Source organism: Astatotilapia calliptera, chromosome 10 (genome assembly GCF_900246225.1).
Source record: "Astatotilapia calliptera chromosome 10, fAstCal1.2, whole genome shotgun sequence".
Taxonomy (NCBI): Eukaryota; Metazoa; Chordata; class Actinopteri; order Cichliformes; family Cichlidae; genus Astatotilapia; species Astatotilapia calliptera.
The window spans coordinates 14593035-14613458 of record NC_039311.1 but is presented as its reverse complement, the minus strand read 5'-3'; the positions used below and the strand labels follow the sequence as shown (position 1 = coordinate 14613458).

Sequence of the window (20424 nt, the reverse complement as noted above, 5' to 3'; positions counted from 1 at the left end):
TTGGCCATGTGTACTGACGTCATGAGGAGGACTTTTTCTTCTTCTTTTATTTTAAAATATTCTTAAAATGTAATGTTAGTACAAACCAATCAACCACAAAACTACCTAAACAAATTAATAAAAATAAATAGGTCCTGAATGTTTACTTTCAGGTCCTGGCATTCATGTAGACGTTTCTTATATATGGGTTTACCAGCTAGCTCAGGTTAATGTAGGCCAAGCTAACCCCCATTTAAGCCAGCCACACTGCTAAACTGCTCCCTGCAATCCCAAAAGACCCTCACCTTGCTAATGGTTCAGTTCCAGATGCCACCTGACAATCCCAGTTGTCCATGCTTGAAGAGATGAATTGGACCTACATATAGGTAGGTACCGTAGCTAATTTTTAGATAGGTAAAAATTTTACATTTATATTTTATATTTATTCTTAATAAATAGTATAGAACTCGCATTTGTGTGCCATTCTGCAACATTAGCCAACGATCTCTTGTTTTTATGACAGTACACATAAACTCTTTACAAATAAAAAAGTTGTTCTTTTAAAGTAAAAGAACATCTCCGACCATCTTTGTCTGTAAAATTGCCTATTTATTGAGGGCATGTTAAAAAAAAGTTCTTGTGCAAATATACTATATTGCCCTAGGTATTAGCTCATATGCCTTCACACACATATGAACTTGACTGACATTCTTAATCGAAAGAGTTTAATATAATGTCCGCCCACCCTTTGCAGCTATAACTCTGCAGAAAGTTGGTGACCTCTGTGAACTATGCACCTCAGCATCTGCAGACCTGACTCTGTGATTTTAAATAGCCTACTGCTTCATGACTGAGTTGCTGTCATTCCCATTTGCTTCCAGTTTGTTATAATACCACTAATACTAACAGACTTGTGAAATATTTAGTAGCGTGAAACACCTGAAATCAATTATTTGGATGGGTGAGTGAATACTTTTGGCTATATAGTGTATATATGAGCTGGCTTCCTTAATATAAAATATCTCATTTTCTCATAAGTGGAAGAAAATGGATGGCTGGATGGTCAGCATAGTAGTGCGATGGTTAGCACTGTTGAAGGTCCTGCTTTTGAGTCCATTCTGGGGTTTTTCTGTGCGGAGCGCATGTTCTCGCGGTGTACAGTGGCTTCCTCCCACAGTCCAAAGACACAAATAGTCTGTCACTGTCTTAATCCTGGTGACCCATCCAGGATGTACCGTTCCAATCCCACTGTGATCCTGATTTGGATAAGTGGAAGAGCATGGATGCACTCATTTTCTCTCAATTTACAGAGTTATGTGGAGGGAGTGATGCCTGAGTTAACATCACGGCTGTGGGAAGATGACACATAGCCAAGGTTAAATGTCAAGATATGAAGAGAAGCTATGAAACACATATAATTACTTGTGAAGTCCTTGGAAATAACTACATAGTAATTACAGTAAAAAGAAAACCTTGTTTGAGCAGTGGTTGCTCATTTCATAAAATTTTATTAATCCCAAAGGAAATTAATCATTGATGGTCATCTGCTCGCTCACACACACACACACACACACACACACACACACACACACACACACACACACACACACACACACACACACACACACACACACACACACATAAAAAATATGTTAATTAAAATACACACTTTGAGGTAGGCTTGAGCACCCCCACCCCGTGACCCTGAATTGGATAAGCAGAAGAGAATGGATGGATGGATAAAATACACTCATTACTGTCGTACATTACTATGCTTGAGGTGCATCAGGTCTAAAAGCTGCTCCTGCACTTTTCTGTTCCCCCTTCCAATTAAATCCCCGCGTGTTATACCTACAGCTTCAGTGTAGGGTAGGCCATATCAGCCGTCATCTGTTTCCCCTGCCTTTGCTGTTTTGTTGAATTAACCTTGTGATACCTCAGCAATGCTCAGGAGTGGCTTATCATATCCTGTAGCCACCCTCCTTGATACACAGTGTCAGCACAGATCAGGCCTTGCTGCACCAAAACCGTACTGACACCACACCTTGCTTACCCCACAGGATTATTGTCATCACTATCAGCACAAAGAGACTGATAGGACGGGTCATCCTGCTGGCTTGAAATGCAGTCTCTCTAAATTCTTGTCTTTGGTGATAAACATCCTTGAGATAAACTGATGGCTGCTTAAGTGCAGGCAACTATAACCTTACATCACATCAACGTCACCGACTTGCTTTCCTCTCTTACAGTTCCACATGTTCTCAGCAGGGGGTAGTCAAACAACACCAACATGGTGCCGCTGTCAAAGATTATCATGAGGCTGCTGATCCTTATTGTAGTTCTGTAGTTGAAGATGATAACCAAATTTGCCTTTGATAAATGCTGTGCGGTGGCATACTTTTTTACTGTGAGGGAACTCCTCATGTGCTGTAGCCTCAAAGTTAGTAATATGATATCAGCATATAGACTTGCTCCACATATTAAGGGAATATTCTAGTACTTTATTTGAAGGATTTCAAATAAAGACTGACTAAACTCAGTGTAGCAGAGCCTGATATAGCCTGACTCCTAGTTTCCACAAACACTCCCTCATTTTTAATAATTTGACCAAATAGTAACTTTTTTCATAACACTTCCTGCCTTCTAAATTACCAATTTTTTTAAACTCTAAGTCACCAGCTTGAAATGCATGTTTTATGTTTTGTTTTTTGTTTTTTAACCCAAGTTGAGTGCTTGGTACTCAAGTGAGGGAACAACAAAGTCCACGAGTGTCAGACCTGATTGGGTCACACTGTGGACAAATCACTAGCATCTCTTATGAGAATTTATCTTGTCTTTCTTTTTCTTTTCTTTTCTTTTCTTTTCTTTTCTTTTTTTGGACTATTTAAATTGCATTTAAGCCTCACAGAGATCATGATATTCCATTGCAATGGACTCTGATAGTATAAGAAGGTGCTTCATTATAAATAATAGACATCCAGGAGCTACTAACATGCCAGAACAACGCAGAGTCCAAAAGAGAGTGCGTGAGCAAAAGAGAGGAGTGAGAAAATGATGATGAAATTCAAGTGTAAGACACATTTTTAGCACATTACACGACCTGCAATTTGTGCAAATACTAGTTCATCATGTTAAATGTATTAACCTGTCTTGTTAGCCTTTGTAGAGTGACGTCATTGTGATTGTCTTTGGTCTATCCTAAAAAGATTCTTTGGTCCCAAGCACTAACAGACAAACGGAAGCAATCAATATGTTACACTGCTAATTTGCAAGAATTACTCTCTTATAGTAAGTAAGGCAACAGGGGTTAATCTAAATTTTTATTCATTTCTAGCCAGATTTCTATGATGTAGTGAAGATTTTAAAGAAATTGAATGAAAAGTGCTAGATGGATTTATGTCCCACGAGCCTGACTTTGATAAGAGACAAAGATGTAGCCGTGATCAACACTGAGTAAAGACATGGCTGCACATACATCTTCAACCCTGCAGCACAGAAAATCTACACAAGCACTATTGTTTGGCTCCCAGAATTAGTGTGAGTAATTCAGTATTCAACCAAACGTGAAATACGGTCACGATCGTCCTGTTCCAGTCATCAGATTCACCAGGAAGAATATGAAAAGTGGCAAGTTAGCCTTCTTAGACTGTGAGATTTCCATCAGTAATGAGGGACATCTAAAAGCTGATGTGTACTGCAAACCTACGCATACGGATCAGTATTTAAGGTCTGACTCTCATCATCCACTGGAGCATAAATTGGGTGTCATCAGGACGCTACAACACAGAGCGAACACCATCCCCACAGACACAGCGGCCAGTGAAGCAGAAGAACATCACATCAAGAAGGCCCTGAGTAAATGTGGTTATCCCAGCTGGACATTTGTCAAAGCTGGGCAGGCGCCTAAAGAAAGCTTCAGCCGATCCAGGAGAGAAGAACAATCGCTGCCTAAGCGAAAACCTGTAGTGATCCCATATGTGTCAGGAGTATCAGAGCAGTTGAGACACATTTTTTCTAAACACCGGGTCTGTGGCTTGTAAACCCCAAAACACGCTGCGCCAAAAATTGATCCACTACAAGGATCGGGTCCCCCGACACAAACAGAGTAACATAGTGTACGCTGTTAAGTGCCAGGAGGATTGCCAGGATTTATACATCGGGGAAACCAAACAACCTCTGGCGAAGCGGATGGCGCAACACAGAAGAGCTATCTCGTCAGGCCAGGACTCTGCAGTCTATTTACACCTATAGGCCAGTGGACACTCTTTCAATGATGAGGATGTACACATCCTGGACAGGGAGGAACGCTGGTTTGAGCATGGAGTAGGTTGGCGAAACCTGCAGCCAGCTGAGCCTGAAGAAGTCACTTGGATGAGTGACGAAATGTTTCTCCCATAACTTTTGGAGTGTTCCAGTCATTGTTCTCTTTTTAGTCTGTTTTTCTTTCCACCCTGTTTGCCCTTTGTATTAATTTCTTTGTCACTTTTTCCTATCGCTCCCTGTGTCAATCTGATAGTTACTTTTCTTGTGTGCCTTTCATATCTGGATGTGGTTCACACTCCTGTGGTTCTCTCATTGTTTCCACCTGTTCCCAGTTACCTTGCTGTATTTAGCCTTTTGTTTCTCCCTCTGTCCATTCATCTGTGCACCTTCCTGTGTTCTTGCTTCTCTCTGCATGTCTCCTTGTGTTTCTTCATTGTTTCATTGGAATATGAACCCCCCCTCTTCTGGATAAATCTAATTTTTCTTCTCTGTTTGAATTATTTTTTTGTTTGCCTGCCTGAATAACCCTGAAGCACCTTTTGTTATTCTTCTCTAAATTTCATTAAGGTTTACCCTAGCTTACCTTACATTTGCTTCTGCATCTGTCCTCTTATTGAACTTAGAAGCACACACACACACACACACACACACACACACACACACACACACACACACACACACACACACAAACCTCCTACTCCTGAGTTATGTTTTACAGAACATTATGATGCCACAGGGAATTTTACTGTTGACCTTTCCGTTTTAAGATGCCATCACTTTACAATATTAAACATTTGTTGGAAATCTTCTGTTACTCAGTAAAGGAACTCTTAAGTTGTGGCCAAAAGCATATTTTATGAGGTCATAGTGATCTTTGGCCACTGCATGGTTGATCCTTGAGTCCCGGTGGATGTTTGGGCCAGGTGTGATGATATTTCTTCCAGGTGTTCTCATAAAATTAAGTAGAGTAAATCACTATTATGGGACTGGGTACGGTCACAGTGACTTTTACCTCTGACCAACAATCTTTATTCAGTTCATCATTGAGGCCAAGGGAATATTTGTGCTAAATATACCAAATTTTCATAAGACATTTCTGAGGTATAACATTCACAAACATGTCAGCATCTGTACCAAGGTTATCATAGCCGTGTTATTTTCATAGCTTTTATTAATATAGAGTTAAAAAGTTATTTTCTCTTTGGCTTATTTTTACTTACTTTGCAGTTTTCAGTGCTAAAGATTTGTTTTATTGTTTAAAATGTTTACTTTCAGTTTAGTTTTGATTACTTTACATTTTATTTGCATTTATATATTTAGCACTATAAACGCATTTGCTACGATTTGCTAATTGAAAAAGTGAGACCAACTTGAAAACTACTAAAACAAAAAGACTGACTGTATTTTTTATATTCAAAGTCTTTTTTTTAACCCTCTGAAAATGTCAGTTTCTTATTTGAAATTTAGTTAGTTTTATTTTACTACTATATTAACTTTGTCCGTTTGCAGGGACTGCACACCCACAGCTGTTGCAGAAGCATACAAGAACAAGGGTCACACAGTTTACCACACCATGAAGCCGAACTGTCCTGACCTAAAAACTACATTCTTTTCATTGTGCTCACCCACAATGTTGCATCCAAGAAGAAAAGTCAAATAAAGTTAATTATTTTAGGGAACTTCTAAGAAGCAACACACAACACAGTTGTGTACAAAGTATATAATCAAGTGTATTTTCATCTTTATCCACGTTCTGTACACATATTAAGATCCATTTCACATGAACACTATACAATAGCAATGAGTGAGGAATGGTATATTTTCTGAGCACTGAGCAGCTCATGTCGAATGGCACTTTCATAAAAAAAAGAACGAAATCACAGAGCATGAATAAATAACTCAACAGAGAAAATGGCTTTATATTATCAGATCCATTGAGTAACAGATTTAGCACATATAAAATGCACAATGCAACAAAACAAAACATTTGTTTGTTCCACCCTTGTGTTTTCTCTGCATAATCTGTACCGTAAATAATCCCCCCCCAAAAAACCCAAAAGATATTTGCAGCTATCAGAGGAAAAAGTGTGCTTTTAGTCCGGATTTGAGTAAAAGGCAATCTAAAATATAACGTGTTAAGAGGAGTGGTAACAAGATACATTGAAATATCAGAGAAATATCAATACAATTCACAAATCTTCAATTATTCATCTCGTAGAATAGTCATTTAATAACCGATAGAAAAAAAAAAACAATACATGTTTGGCTGCTTTACAAGGAATATCTATGCTTCAAAGATATGTTTACATTTTCTGTGTGCTTCTGAATTATCCCAAGACAGTTTAGAAGAAAGAAAACATTATGAGCGAGCCAGCATCTGGTGAGGTGTGTTGGTTTCCTCTTTCCAAGAAGCAATCAGAAAACACTCTCAAATGTGATTCTGAGCTCTTGAAAATTCCTGTAAAGTTCGGGCTGAAACAGTTTTGAAGTTGTCATGAAAAGCTGTGTTGCGGGGGCGAGCCAAGCATAGCATCTCGCATGATTATTCTTCTTTATACCTTCCCTACGTACACGATGCTTTTTCAATCTGCTAACCACTATATGTACATACAAGCAGTGTTCACGGATAAATACCTTCACTGGTGTAGAATGACTGGCTCACAATCATCCCTACCTGGAATGGCATGGCACATTGACTGCAATATCTGATATTAATTCTCTTTCTGAGCCATCATACTGTAAGGTTCACTGGCCAGAATATGGAGAAGGATTTGAAAATTCCTTTTTTCACCAGGAGGGCTAAATATCTTGCTTCATTTACTTTACGATAAGCCATCAGCAACACGGTACCATCTCTTGTGGATAGAGGCAGAGTGAGTGGGGAGTTTTAAAATCACATGAAATAACATGTAGACTGCAGACATGATGTCTTATCCAAATGAAGGCCTTCTGTTCGAGTGTAGCCAGGATGACTGTTGTGCTCTCTGTTCATCTACCATCAAAATTCAATAGCTGGGCTGTTCAGCCTCATACATCATAATGGGGACATTGAGACTTGAGATAGGGCATTACAAAGAAGTACAAAGAAACCAGATGTTTTTCAGCACTTTCTTCACGGTGCCATATCCATGCTATATACAAAGCCAAAGTGGATATGCCTCCTTCGAGCTTGTTAAAAACATAAAAAAATGATACACTAATAAGGAATTGGTGAATGCAGACTGAGTGCACATTGTGATACAGAGGATGAGTCAGATCTTGTGCCGTAGATAAGAATTTATCATTAATAGGAACTGGGCAACCTTGACTTTTGAGAAAAATGTAAAAGCAGGACACAATTGCTTTGCGCAGTTGTTGTTTCTTTTGTTTTTTTTCTTTTGTGGAATTTTTCTGATAGTCGACCTGACAATATTGGGGCGCGAAAGGAAAGCATCCTCTCTCATCCTCTTGTCTCAGTCCACACTTGCCTACTCTCCTGTGATTTCAGACGTAGTATTCTTTGTCTTTGTTCTTTTTACCCTTTGTGATGGCCTTTGCCACAGAGGCTGTCGCTGTGTTTTTGTCTTTGACCACTGCTCCGTTGCCCTCCGCAGTGGAATTGTTGGCAAAATTGTGGCTCTGGTCTGTCTGGTAGGAGCCCTCATCCCGGTTCCGGTACTTGTACATGGCATAGAGGAGGATAAGAATGCAGAGAGCAGCAGCAGCCACGATACCAACCACCATCCCCGTGGTGCTACTGGACTCCCTTATCACCTCCACGGCACCAGGCAGGCTCTTATCATCAGAGGCTGTGGGGTTGGCTGTGGGCACATGGGGAAAATTGGGGGGGTAAGTTAGTCCTGGTGTGTTTCGGGAGGATGGAGGAACAGGGGGCAGAAGCACCTGGTCACGGGTGTTCATTTTGCCTGCAGGAATGTGGAGCTGGTCAGGGTTGGTGGTGGGAACAAAAGGAGGTAAGGGGCGGGGTTTCTGGACTCCACCATCACCAGCGGCAGGGGGTGGAGGAAGGACTGTCCTGTCAGTGACCAAGGGGGAGTTTTTATTGTAAAAGTCCTCGTCATCGGATTCCGTCATCTCCCCAGAGCCGAAGGCTGAGACCTCCACAGGGTCACCACAGTCCTCCTGGTCCGGGGGGCAGGAAGGGTGGGGAGGGAGTATCAGGGACTCTTTGGTGGTTTCAAGTGGGGAAAGGAGAGTAGGAGGAGGAGGGATGACGGGGTAACGGGTGGCGATGGATGGGGGCTCAAGGGAATCCACTGTTATAATAGGCAACACTAATTCACCTCCTAGAAAGAAAACAGAAAAGGTAGGGGATCCTAAATTAGAGCAGAATTAACACTGAAATTCTGGCTGAGCAGTTGTGCTCATCAGAACGGAAGCACAATCTGCTCATTATGTACATTATTAATGAAGAATTTAATATTAGATGGCTTATCAGTGATTTTATTTATAGTAATTGCATTTCTATAATACATGGGTATTTACATCAGCGCTTGGCAACTGAGGAGAAAAGCAAACCGAAAGCATCATAATGCTGTTTGGAAGGTATGCATATGTGTGTGGGTGTGCAGATTAAGAATGTTTAATAATGCAATACAGCAAATGCGTAAAAAAGAGCTCACATGCAGAAACAAACATACAAGATGACCCGTGAGAGGCGGCAGCTGAATGAAGAGCACATAATAAACACAAGAACATTAAGTTTTAAATGGCCATGCTGCGATATGCACATCTGTAGGCAGAGGTTGAGGAATGATAAGAGAGCAGAAAGGTTATTGTATGAATGAATCACACACAAAATAGTATGATTTTCTGAAAGCACTTGCTATCTTACAGATGTACCTTTAACCACTACTACTAGATGCCTCAACAATTCAACAATATATTTTCCTGTGTGTGTGTGTGTATTTGTATATACGATTATAACATTCTGCAGAGTTACAGATGTTACAGATACATACATCTACAGACATTTACAGCCAATAGGTTCTCTTTCATTATTATTTCAGTCACACTTTGCCGGGCCAGACAACAACAAACAATTCTGATAAGGTCATATTAATAATTAAGGCACCCACAATAAGGCCAGACTCTCAAGTTCTACAGCTTGTTTCTGTCACAAACTCGATCAGACTCTCTTAATGCCTGAAGTACACTTCACAAAGATTGTCTTTGATTCACTTTTGTGAGCTACAAATACAGGGTAGAGAACAAATTAATGCTAGTCTGTAATAACTATCCAAATAATGACAGTTATTTGACAGAATTACTCAATATGTGAGTGTAAGATAGTTGGATGAAACTGAGAAGACAGATCTGTTTTGTTAAGAACAATGATGGCTGCCTAAAAGCACTGCATTTTGTCTGCACTCCTGGGTAAAAATAACATTACTCATCTAAGCACCCTAGTACCATCGCTTCATAAGGACCAATTGACCCACCTGTTCCCGGTTCACACTCTTCCAGGTCCTCATCATCACTTGGACACTCAGCTGATGCCACCAAAATATCATCAGAGTTCTGTGGCTGAAAGCAAACAGGGAATACAATTTCTTTTTTAACAAATACCCAATAAACATTTTTCTTCATTCAGGCTCACAGACAGTCTCTTTTTTACACTGACTGTCCGGTCTGAGAAAAAAATCTGCACTATGCAGCACTGTACTGCTTAAGTGTTTGTGCCTGGAGCGACACTAGTAAGACTACAAGTTCAAAATGAGCCCATCAGCAGCTGCTTTTTATCCTTTACCCCATTGGCTGACTTTATGTGTGTGCAAACAATGGAAAAACATCACCGATGGAGGCTCTCAATGAGATAAATGCTATATAATTGGGTTTTAAACAATTCTTTTATATCAAATTTGCACAAAAAACCCATATAAAATTCTCACATATATTTAACGAGGATGCAGGATGCACAGTGGGCTCTGGGCAGAGTGGGCATTAGAAGGCTCACTAATGGATTACTTTGATAAATTGAAAATATAGAGAAGACCATTTTAGGATTTTAGGATAGCTAGACAAAAGAAATGGAACAAAAAGAGCACTCTGCAGTTTTATTAGGAGAGGCAGTGGCAGTGGGGGTTCTTTAAAACCTCAGGACAAGTCCAACTACTGAAATTTCTCCAATTTGAAGGGTTTTCAGCATTTATCACATTCAAATTCTTTGTTTTTATGTGGCCGCTGTATTGTAAAAATACACTAAGCAAGAATGTTATCATTATCCTAATCCTAATACCTTGATGGAAAGTAAGTTATGCAGCGAATTCAGAATCAAACATGCTGGATCAAACCTGTTATTTAATGAATTTATGAAGCATTTTAGCTTACCTATTACTCCATACAAGGTTTTATATGCCTAATTCTTTCAGTAATAGCTGATGCAGCGCTAAGAAATTTAATGATGCTGTGAAACACTGAAATTTGTCAAGGTGTGAGACTTAAATGTGGTTCATTTCATCTCATAACTCCTTTCATGATGATCAGGGGAAAAGTGTGTTCATGTTCCTAAACCCCTTTAAGGCCTAAAAATCTGAAAAATCTGAAAAATAAGCTTATCATTGTCAAATGTAGAGAAGAACTGGGGATTCTGAAGTGTTCTCTGGTTTTGTGATTGTGTGTTGACTGTCATCTTAGATTCTAGTACTGCAAGTTAAATTTCAAAATGTGCATTAATACAAGATGAATGGAACAGAAACTACAGTATAAGCTAAACATGACAGGGGGATTAAATAAGCTCCAAATGTGTAAACCTGTGCAAGTTTAAACATTTATGTTTTATAAGGTGACACACATAAAGACAGTGCCAAAGTATTACTCAGTTTTGTTCTTATATTAATCACAATTTTGCATTTTTAAAGCTGATTGAGAATGTTAAGGATGCTTAGACATATTAGCAACCTGATAATTGAACAGAAATATAAATTTGTAATTTTGGGAATCACGCACAGCTCCAGATTTCTACAAAGCTAATTAATTAAAAAAAAAAAAAAAAATCACTCACTGTTATTGAGCCATATTTAAAATGGCCTTTTTTCCTACTGCGAAACATAGACAACAGCCTTCACCTTATGAGCTAATTACCTCCCTGTTGTCAGCAAATTAGCACCCCTTTTTAAACTCGCTGACCTTTGAGATGCTCTCACTCAAGCTGGGCGACCGCTGCCTGCGGGTGGTGGTGGTGGCCATCGTGGTGGTCGTTTCCATGATCGTGGTAGACATATCAGACACCGCCAGCGGGGTGACGGAGGTGGTGTCCGTGGTCACCACGGAGAGCGAGTCTCCGACCAGCCGCAGGTTCCCCTCCACCTGTACGCTGGGGTCATTTTCCGCTGCCAGTTTGAGCACCTGGAGACCATTGTAATACAGCCCTGAAATCTGACCCTGGAAGGGTCGCCCTTTGTCAGAACCGCCAATTTTAATGGCTGCCTGGCTGTTAAAGATGGTCAACTGTCTCCCTAAAGTTAGACAGAAACACAGAGAAGGAGATGATGGAAAAGGGGAGAGAACGGCAGAGCACACACAGAGACGGCATATGGGAGATTTTGCACAAGAACATCATCTGAGCCAGGTGGGATTTAGTAATTAATTTGTTTAAAAGCTTATTTAGATGTTAACTCTAAAAAGGGAAATGTTGGTTAGCAGCAAGTTTATAATTTTGACTTTGCACATACAAGAAGAGGAGGCTTAAAGCCTATTTAGATGTTTATTTATGATTTTGAAATGTCACTGAATAAGTTAGCAGCTGCCTGTGGGAAAATGATATTTATATTTGTCTCTTAGCTTTAGAGGGGGAAAAAAAGAAGGTGTGAAGATCTGTATCTTATGGCTCCTTTTAACAGGTAACTACTAAAATGGCAGTCTTGCCACACATCAGACAGTTTGAAGCCGAATGACAATAAAAATTTGACTCCCTCCTCCCACTGACTTCATCAGCCATTAGGCCATTAACACATGCTTTTCTGTGGGTTTCCCCCACGGTCCAATTGTTTTACCTCCTCAAAGGGGCAATGATATTCAACAGCACCGCTGTCAGCACCTTTACTGATAAGCAGTGTTACATCTGAGGAGGGCGGCTGCGGTAATGGGCCCAACTCAGGAGAATACTTATTAGCAAAGTTAATGGCTGCAAACAGTGATCTACTTTAACAGCCTGTCAGGGTTGTTTTGTTGCAGCAAAAAAAAAAATTCAGCTTGGGAGTCTGATGTGCTCGTTGTAGTACAATGCAAGGCAGCACAAGATTACAGGGAACAAGAAAAATGGAAAGAGGTTCACTGGGGTGAACACATCCTGAAGCTGTGGTTTAAAATATGGTTCAGTTATTAGGAACAAAGCCTAGTCAGCTTATGTCCAGTGTTAGCTTCACTGGTATTAATGAAAACGTTACACAGCATTTTAATGATATTTATGTAGAATAATTACACACAGTATCTAATTACACACAGTGGTTAAGAGGGATGATAGAGGGTTAGACAAGGGTTAAGCGCTTTTAGTTAATTTAGTTTAAAATCTTTGTTAAGGTGCAGCCTCTCCACAAGGTATAAGGATGACAAAAAGAAATGGCAAGCACGCCATATCCGTTTGCTTCCACACTCATTTTCTTCTGCTTAAAGCTATACTGTGGCCATTAAAATTCATAGCCGGTACAAGTTCCAATTAAAATGGAAATGTATACGTCTAGGTAACCTGCACTTTGTCACCCTTGTCTTCTGGCACTGCACCTCTCAGGGGGGGAAGTTTATTTACTAGTTATTTCAAGGGTTAATTAATTAATTAATCAATTATATTTTTTACCTTTATCGAGTAGCCACTCGTCAACTACCCGACCAAGTCTGTATGGGATTCTTTGCCTAGCAATAGCCAGTCGTTCATTATCATAGTGTCCTTCAAAGAATTTGGAGAGACAGATTAAAGGTTAAAGTCTGCAAGCTGAAACATCACATGGTTAGAAACAAAGTTATAACGGCTAACATTTTTAACAAGTTATCAATTTTAACTCAGCTGTGAGTTAAAAGAAACTTGAGCTTTACTTAGTGTTATCTAGTTATTATGAGTAACACTGTTAATGCTAATTAGAGCAACGTTTAGGCTATTTATAATGTGCTACTCTAGTTAGTGTTATTTAGCTATTTTTTTTTCCAAGCAAAGCATCGTCTTCAGTAATTACCAATTACAGACGAATAATTTTATGTACTTTATAAAACAGACGTTCATTCATAAGAAACAACCAATCAAATCAGGAAAACAGTTGCATTTAGACAGTGATAAAAAGTCATGTAGTTAGAGTAGGAGCATATGAATTTGATTGCATTCACAGAGAGCCAAAGTCTCGCTCACTTCAGTGCCAAAATGCATTTTTCCAATGCAGCGCATGGTATACATGCAGTGTTTTTACTCGAGCTCCCAGAAGGCAGTGACAGTATGTCAACATCAAAGGCTTATGGGAGTTGCAATTTTAAGTCTCTTTGGTGTTCATTCATTCATTGTCTTGTTCATTTATTTGAACGAGACACAAACAGTTCCCCGGTGAGACAGGACTTCAGCTCTCCTTTAAACACATGCAAATGCAAAACAAATAAATTAAAATAAAACAAGAACAAGCAACATACAGTAATTACAGTATGAATTGTTTCTAGACATTAGGAGAGCCCAGATTTTTATTTAGACCTAGCACCGAGGAATTTCTATCAATCATCAGCCACAGGGTCACTAAAACTGATAGTAAATTATTGTGACATTATTTTGTTCCATTCACATTCTGTTGAGATTATTATTTGCAAACATTTTCAACAAATTTGTAATTAATACAAATATGAATAATTATTAGAATCTAAAGTAAACCATTACAGCACAACAATGAAAAGGCAGTTAAATGCCTGGTTATACTGTAAGCTGTAATATAGTGAAGATGTTAAAATATGTTTGCCTTTTTTTTCTCAAACAAATTGCCAGAAAAAAATACTCCATGATATTTGATATCTATTTAAGGCACAAGAAACTTGTGTGATGTGCACTCCCTATTTCTAACTATTCTATGCATTGCCATGTGAAATGTTTCAAATATCACTGATTGCTGAGTGGGAGCTGACATAAAGGTGCACACCATCTTCATTACCCAATTGCATGCTTGCATGTGCCCTCGTGTTATATGCATCTGTGATTTGAACACCAGCTGGAGGCACAGAAAAGATGTGGTTTGTGTCCCACTATGCCAGCTGGTGCACCTGCTCTGAATAAGGTTAATTGGTAGATTGGTTCAGAACAGGTTAAAGCACAGCCAGTTATGATCATTTTATGTATGTATCTTTTCTTTTTTGGGTCCATGTATATGTTGTGTGCACACAGTTGAGTGATTTTTACTCACTATCATAAGTTACCACACATAAAATAAAACTGTTATATAACTTATCATTATAACAGTCTCCCTTTAGTGAATCTACACTATTTTGTATCTAACAACAGACAGATTAAGTATGATCAAGCATGATCACAGCCACATTTTGAATGTCAGCAAGAATTTGTCAAGTGAATATTTATTGAAAACAACACTATCATATAAATTTAAGGCTAGCAGTTCATACATTCACATCTAAAACACTGCTATATTGGGCTGAAATAGCACTTAAGCCGCACAAGAATGGCTTAAATATTACACCATTTAGAAAAGTCTAGAGAATCCCACCTGAGCCACAACTTCACATCTTCCCACCTCTCTACCAAACTAAATGCAAATACGGCAGCAGCTGATGAAAATACCTGAATTGCTAAACTCAAAAAGGCAGCTTTAAGGAGATTTACTCATTTCAAACTATTATATTTTTACACAAACACATAATTTTTAGTTGCATGAGGCAACTTTAATAGATCTCTTATAAACTGATCAAATAACCACGCAGGAACACTGAATTAAAATTATTCACTGGGCAAACTGCCAAGGCAGAAATAGGCAGACATGCAACCCTTTCTCTCTGATCCAGAAGTTTCATGCTGTCTTACTATGCGTGTAATAACTCCAAAGTTTGTCCTGTTAACCTTACCTGGTGGATAACGCTCAATGACTGGATGGTTGTCCACCTGGAGAGTGGCATTGCCACCACTGCGTGTGAAGCGTACAACATGGTACTTGCCATCATTTACTATGACAGCAGGCTCATCAATAGTGATGTCATCTGTCCCCACATTGAAGATGACACCAATGTTTCCTTGATCCTGCACAAAAACAAGAATGAACGTGACTCATTAGGCAAATGACAGATGCGGTAGGAAAAGCGAGCATTGCCACAAATGGGTTTGGGGAAAGTCCAAGATAGTGAAACATGTTGAGCAATCACTTAAAAATAAATGAAAGTAAGGGCTAACCCTACTTAGAGGTATTCCTCTGCTTCTCGGGGCCTGTACTTTGAGCCTTAGGGCATTTGCCCTGGGGGGCATTATGCCCCACTTCAATCTGCTGCTGGATATCACTATTAAGAGCATATAACACAGGTTGAACAATACAGTGTCAGTTGTGAATGATAAAATAGTAATTATTGCTAGTATTTATTTATGCATTTATTTTACAGCTTAGCAGATTGCGTGCCGTTTGGCGTGTATTATTAAATTATATTTAATATTGATATTTGCTTTGTACATCAAAAGAACTGTTTTAATTAAATTGGTGATGTTTATCTTTTTATAATATTTTTCACACTTTTCTGACTAAAGAGACAATGGCTTGACAAGTTTAATCTATCTGCTTGTCAGGCCAGGAACCTTGTTTAAACGGAAACCCATATCCTTTGTGACATGGGCAGTATGTTTAGTTCTTTCTTTAGGGTTCAGTGCCATTTCCCCTCAGCAGCCAGCTCCACTTTCCTGATGTGGATCACTCTTGACAGAATCCTGCTGTTTCTCTTTTGGTTGACCAACTTCTCACCCTGTCAGCCTCTACCTACTCCTGCCAACCTTCCTCAAAGGTCAAATCTGCTTCTCAAACTAGCCTTTGTTTGGTACTAATAAGAAACATTGGAAGCAAACTCTGTGGGGTCTCTGTGCCTGTCCGGCCCTTGTACGTTCACTGCCTCGCAGTCATTTTAAATGCAAGCCAAGGACAAAGTGCTATGGTGGTTATAATAGACATAGTGAGAAACAACACATAAAGCTGCGGGGCCACTTTCCCTCGACTTATAGCATTAACCTTTAATGCTGGTTTAATACAGAAGTAAGTAAGCAAGTAGAAAAGGTGGAGAAATAAATCAAAAGACCATACTTATTTCATTGTAGACCAGAGATTATGCAATGTGATATTATGATATGTATAACACATGCAGTAATATTCTACTTTTATCCCACCCCATAACATGTGTATCTCAAATGTTTACAGTCAAGGACAAAAGAATCTGAAGGTTCTTATTCAAACAATCTCGACTCCTGCAGCTGGTTACACCGTATCAGACCTTGAACCAGCGAGGAAAGACGAGGTAAAGAGTGAAAATGACTGGAGTTGTGTTTTATTTGAATAAAATCTTGCAAACTGCTGGCCTTCCATGCTATGATGTGCACAATATCTACTGGCCTTACAGCCATTATGTAAATATGTTCAACAGTGGGCCTTGCATTGCAATTGGATTCCCTGCCTCTACTGTCAGAAATGAGCTGCACAGCTTATTCCTTGACATGCACCATTTCATATAACTGATTGTTCCCCATTTTCTTCTACCTCCAGTACTGCATTACTGACTCAAAGGCTAAAAATTCAAATACGTAGACTTCTTTTCCTTCCTTGATGGTGTGATGTAAAACCTGTCTCGGTGCTTTGCTCTTACCCTCTAATCACATGTAAAACCATTCGAGAAACCTTTTGAATTTGAAATAATTATTCTTGCTGACATGGCTGGTGTTAAGTACAGAAGTTTTAAGGATTGTTATCTTTTTATGCTTTCTAAAATCACCTGAAAGCCATCATGAACTCATGAACAGGTGAATATGTGCAATTGAATTGAATTATGATCCCTGAACAAAAGCTGGACAGTTAAAGTCACACAAATGTCACAGAACATGTACACCCCTTCAAGAACAAAGACACACTTTGGCAAATGAGAAATCCTTTAAATGCCTTTTGATACGCACTTACTATAAATTCCTTATATTTTTTATTGTCAGTGTTATCCTTTATATTTTCTTTGTATACTTATCTGTAACCTAAATGGACAACTTTGGATGTCGGTAGTTTAAATATTCTTCCGATGATGCAAACTGATGAGTAGTCATTAGGCAGCTACAGGGTAGTGCGACCTCAGGTCAAATTTCAACTCGTGTCCTCTGGACAACAATTAAAATCTCCAGGGCCAGGAGAGTCTGCCTGGGGGTCCTTATGGCTTCAAAAAGTGCTGCTCCTATTTTGCTTACTCAGTCTTAGAGAGTGATTGCAAAATAGCCCTGAAGCACCTTTTGACAGTTGGCAAAGCAACACTAATGCACCCCGGTTTTTGTAAACAAAAGCTTGGCCATTCTAGTCAACACATTCTCACTCCCAACTTATCACATACTGATGCTTGGTCATGACCCATCACATTTTTACTCACTGCCCTTTAGCATCATTTTTTCAGTGTGCAGGGCAAAGCATTTTCCAGATAAAATACAAAATTGAAGGCAATGTGGTGCTGAAACAAGCATTTTGTGAGTCGACCCTTATAGAACCCCATAATACAAAACTTTTAGCACAAATAAACTTATCTGCAGCCTGGAAAAGCATTTTTCATTCCTCTCAGTGTACTTAACAGAATAGACAAACAGATAATACAGACGGCAACATGAATATAGCATATTTCAAGATTTATATGTGCAAGGGTGCAGAGTGCCAGATTTTTGAATGATTGTGGAATAAATAAGGAATGGATAACTGGCCACTATAAACACAGCATTATGATAACTGCATTGAGTTTATATAAAGGCTTAAAGTTATATATTATTATGGTTGTGGTTATTTTATCTGACTGACATTAACTCGTTGACTGTGACTGTGACATCACTTCCTTAACTGCAAAGTGGTTTTTAATGCCCATGTAACTGTATGAAGTGCATTTTCTTGCACACTCACTAAACTGTTTCGACACCCGCTCTGATGGACTCTTACTTTTCTCCCAAAGATTTTTCATTCCTGTATCTCATCTAACCTGCTACTGACTATAATTCACATGAGGGAAAAAGTACTGATTTTTATAAGGATATGTGATTTCAAGAATTTGCAGCTTCTTCAGATGAAATGATGACGTGACAAAATGAATTAAAAGAGTTACAATACTAACAGTTCTTCTGTGATAATACATCGCCGCTGCCTGATATATTTTTAAACAGAGCACAGAGTGGACCGATCATGATTCTTTTAACACCACCAGCATTTCTGTCTGTCTCGGTTTGTCACCAGCCAAATGTTTGTCTCTGAATTGGCTTGCTTTACTATACTCTCTACTAGAGACTTTTTAGAGGTGGGTGGGAGCCTGCGACAATACTGTTGGGATTTTAGAGTCTTCAAATCTTTCTCAGAAATATAGAAATGATAAAATGTGCTTCAATCAGGTGTGTCGCTGTGGTCAGGGGTAAGGTTTCCATTAATTTCTGATGGAAACGACACATCTTAAATGAAGGAAACTGAGCTATAAAATTTAAAAGATTATGAAAGACACTGATTCCCAACTAAAATAAGTTCTGCATAAAAATGTGTAATTATTACTGTAAAATATATTCTGGCTATATAGCTAAATGGCTTATCACCTTAATAATATTGGGGAGAGGAGTGAGATTAAGGAATCACTGAGGTCCACCCAAATCTCATCCAGTAAGTTGATCTTTTGCTCTTGAAGCACTGCTTTAACAATTCTAATAGTCTCCATTTTGCACAGTGTATGTTCTGTTTTGTTTCATCTTTTAGTCACTCATTAAAAACATGACCATTTGAAAATAGCATTAGCCACTCTGATGTGCTCTCAACTGAATATGGTGATGGTTTGCTGCTTTTGTGCAGAATAATTGGTCTTTTAAGCTGGTGCATGTACCGTGTTCAAAGTCATATTTTTGAGCTAACCATGTGACCAGTTTATTACAGCAATCTTCAGCAGCTCTCAAATCCCACTGTAATTATTCATCACAGTGGTAGTTTTGAATGAAAGGGGTGAAATCTGAAGAAAATCGAAACCATAAAAAGCTCATATCATTTGTTTCCTTTACTATTTTCAACTGTTATTCAAGCCAGCTTTGCTCTCAGTCGTCCTCTTCTGCAGAGGGCAAATTCCAGCGTGGAGACAGAATGAGATAAAAAGAAGAATTAACACTAAAGCAGAATACATTAAAACAAATCACAACTTATGTCTCTACAAAACAAGAAGGTGTGAAATTGTTGGGAAACTAAAAAAAGATTTCAACATCACCTGAACTGCTTTGGATTTCCCTCCGCTGAGCAGTAATAAGGTGTCAAACTCAGCAATCTGTCTGTGCGCAAGGACTTGGCAGATGCTAGGAAAAATGTTTTCAGCTCACTTTGCACGCAGGCAGGAATCCTTGCATTTACTAGCAACAGTCTACGGCTGGCAAGGTCAGATTCAGACATTTAAAACTGGAAATGCAATTTAAATGAGACGATTTAAAAAAAACAAACATCCAGGGCAGGATTTTTGGACCAAAATATGTCAAGTAAATGACATGTGGAGGAAAAACACTTTTGCTTAAATGTTCAACACTACAGTTTTTATCTGTTTTTTCAGTATAATGTGATATATGTGCAAATTACAATTAGCAGAATATCCGTTAAAACAAAAATATGTATTTGGTTTGGTAGGACGAATGTGATGCCCCCCTTCTTTCCCCTTGCCCTGCACTCAGAGTTAAGATTAAGAGACAGAGTCAATGTGGTGTGGAAAATGAGGAGATGCTGACAAGCACACTCAAAAAATTGAAATTGGGTGGTTGTTACATGTACAAGATTCAAACTTGTAATTTGAACTAAATAATTTCATGTTTCTATGGTGAACGCAATTAAATCAAGTAGCATCTGCATGAAATTCAGCAGCTTAATTTGTTCTTGTTGAGATGACATGATACAATCTAGTCAGAGTGGTTAGTTGCCAAATTTCGCTCTACATAAATAAATCACTTCAAGTCAATGTAAGTATACTATACTATACTTTGACATGTTCAAAAATTGGTTA

General features: G+C 38.8%; 1 protein-coding gene across 14 annotated transcripts in view; it reads right to left on the bottom strand.

Moving 5' to 3' along the window:
• Nucleotides 1–5952: 5952 nt before the first annotated feature.
• LOC113031125 (neurexin-2-like) overlaps nucleotides 5953–20424 on the bottom strand; it is a 128164-nt gene continuing 113692 nt past the window's right edge. For 7 of the 14 annotated variants that reach the window (XM_026183022.1, XM_026183024.1, XM_026183025.1 and 4 more), the window contains 5 exons: nucleotides 15280–15451; nucleotides 13037–13126; nucleotides 11371–11699; nucleotides 9684–9768; nucleotides 5953–8528 (listed from right to left, as the gene is read on the bottom strand). In XM_026183022.1, the coding sequence (XP_026038807.1) occupies nucleotides 7726–8528; nucleotides 9684–9768; nucleotides 11371–11699; nucleotides 13037–13126; nucleotides 15280–15451 (1479 nt within the window). In that variant the 3' untranslated portion in view covers nucleotides 5953–7725. The remainder of the gene's footprint in view (nucleotides 8529–9683; nucleotides 9769–11370; nucleotides 11700–13036; nucleotides 13127–15279; nucleotides 15452–20424) is intronic. The other 7 variants (XM_026183027.1, XM_026183028.1, XM_026183029.1 and 4 more) reach the window with 3 other exon arrangements.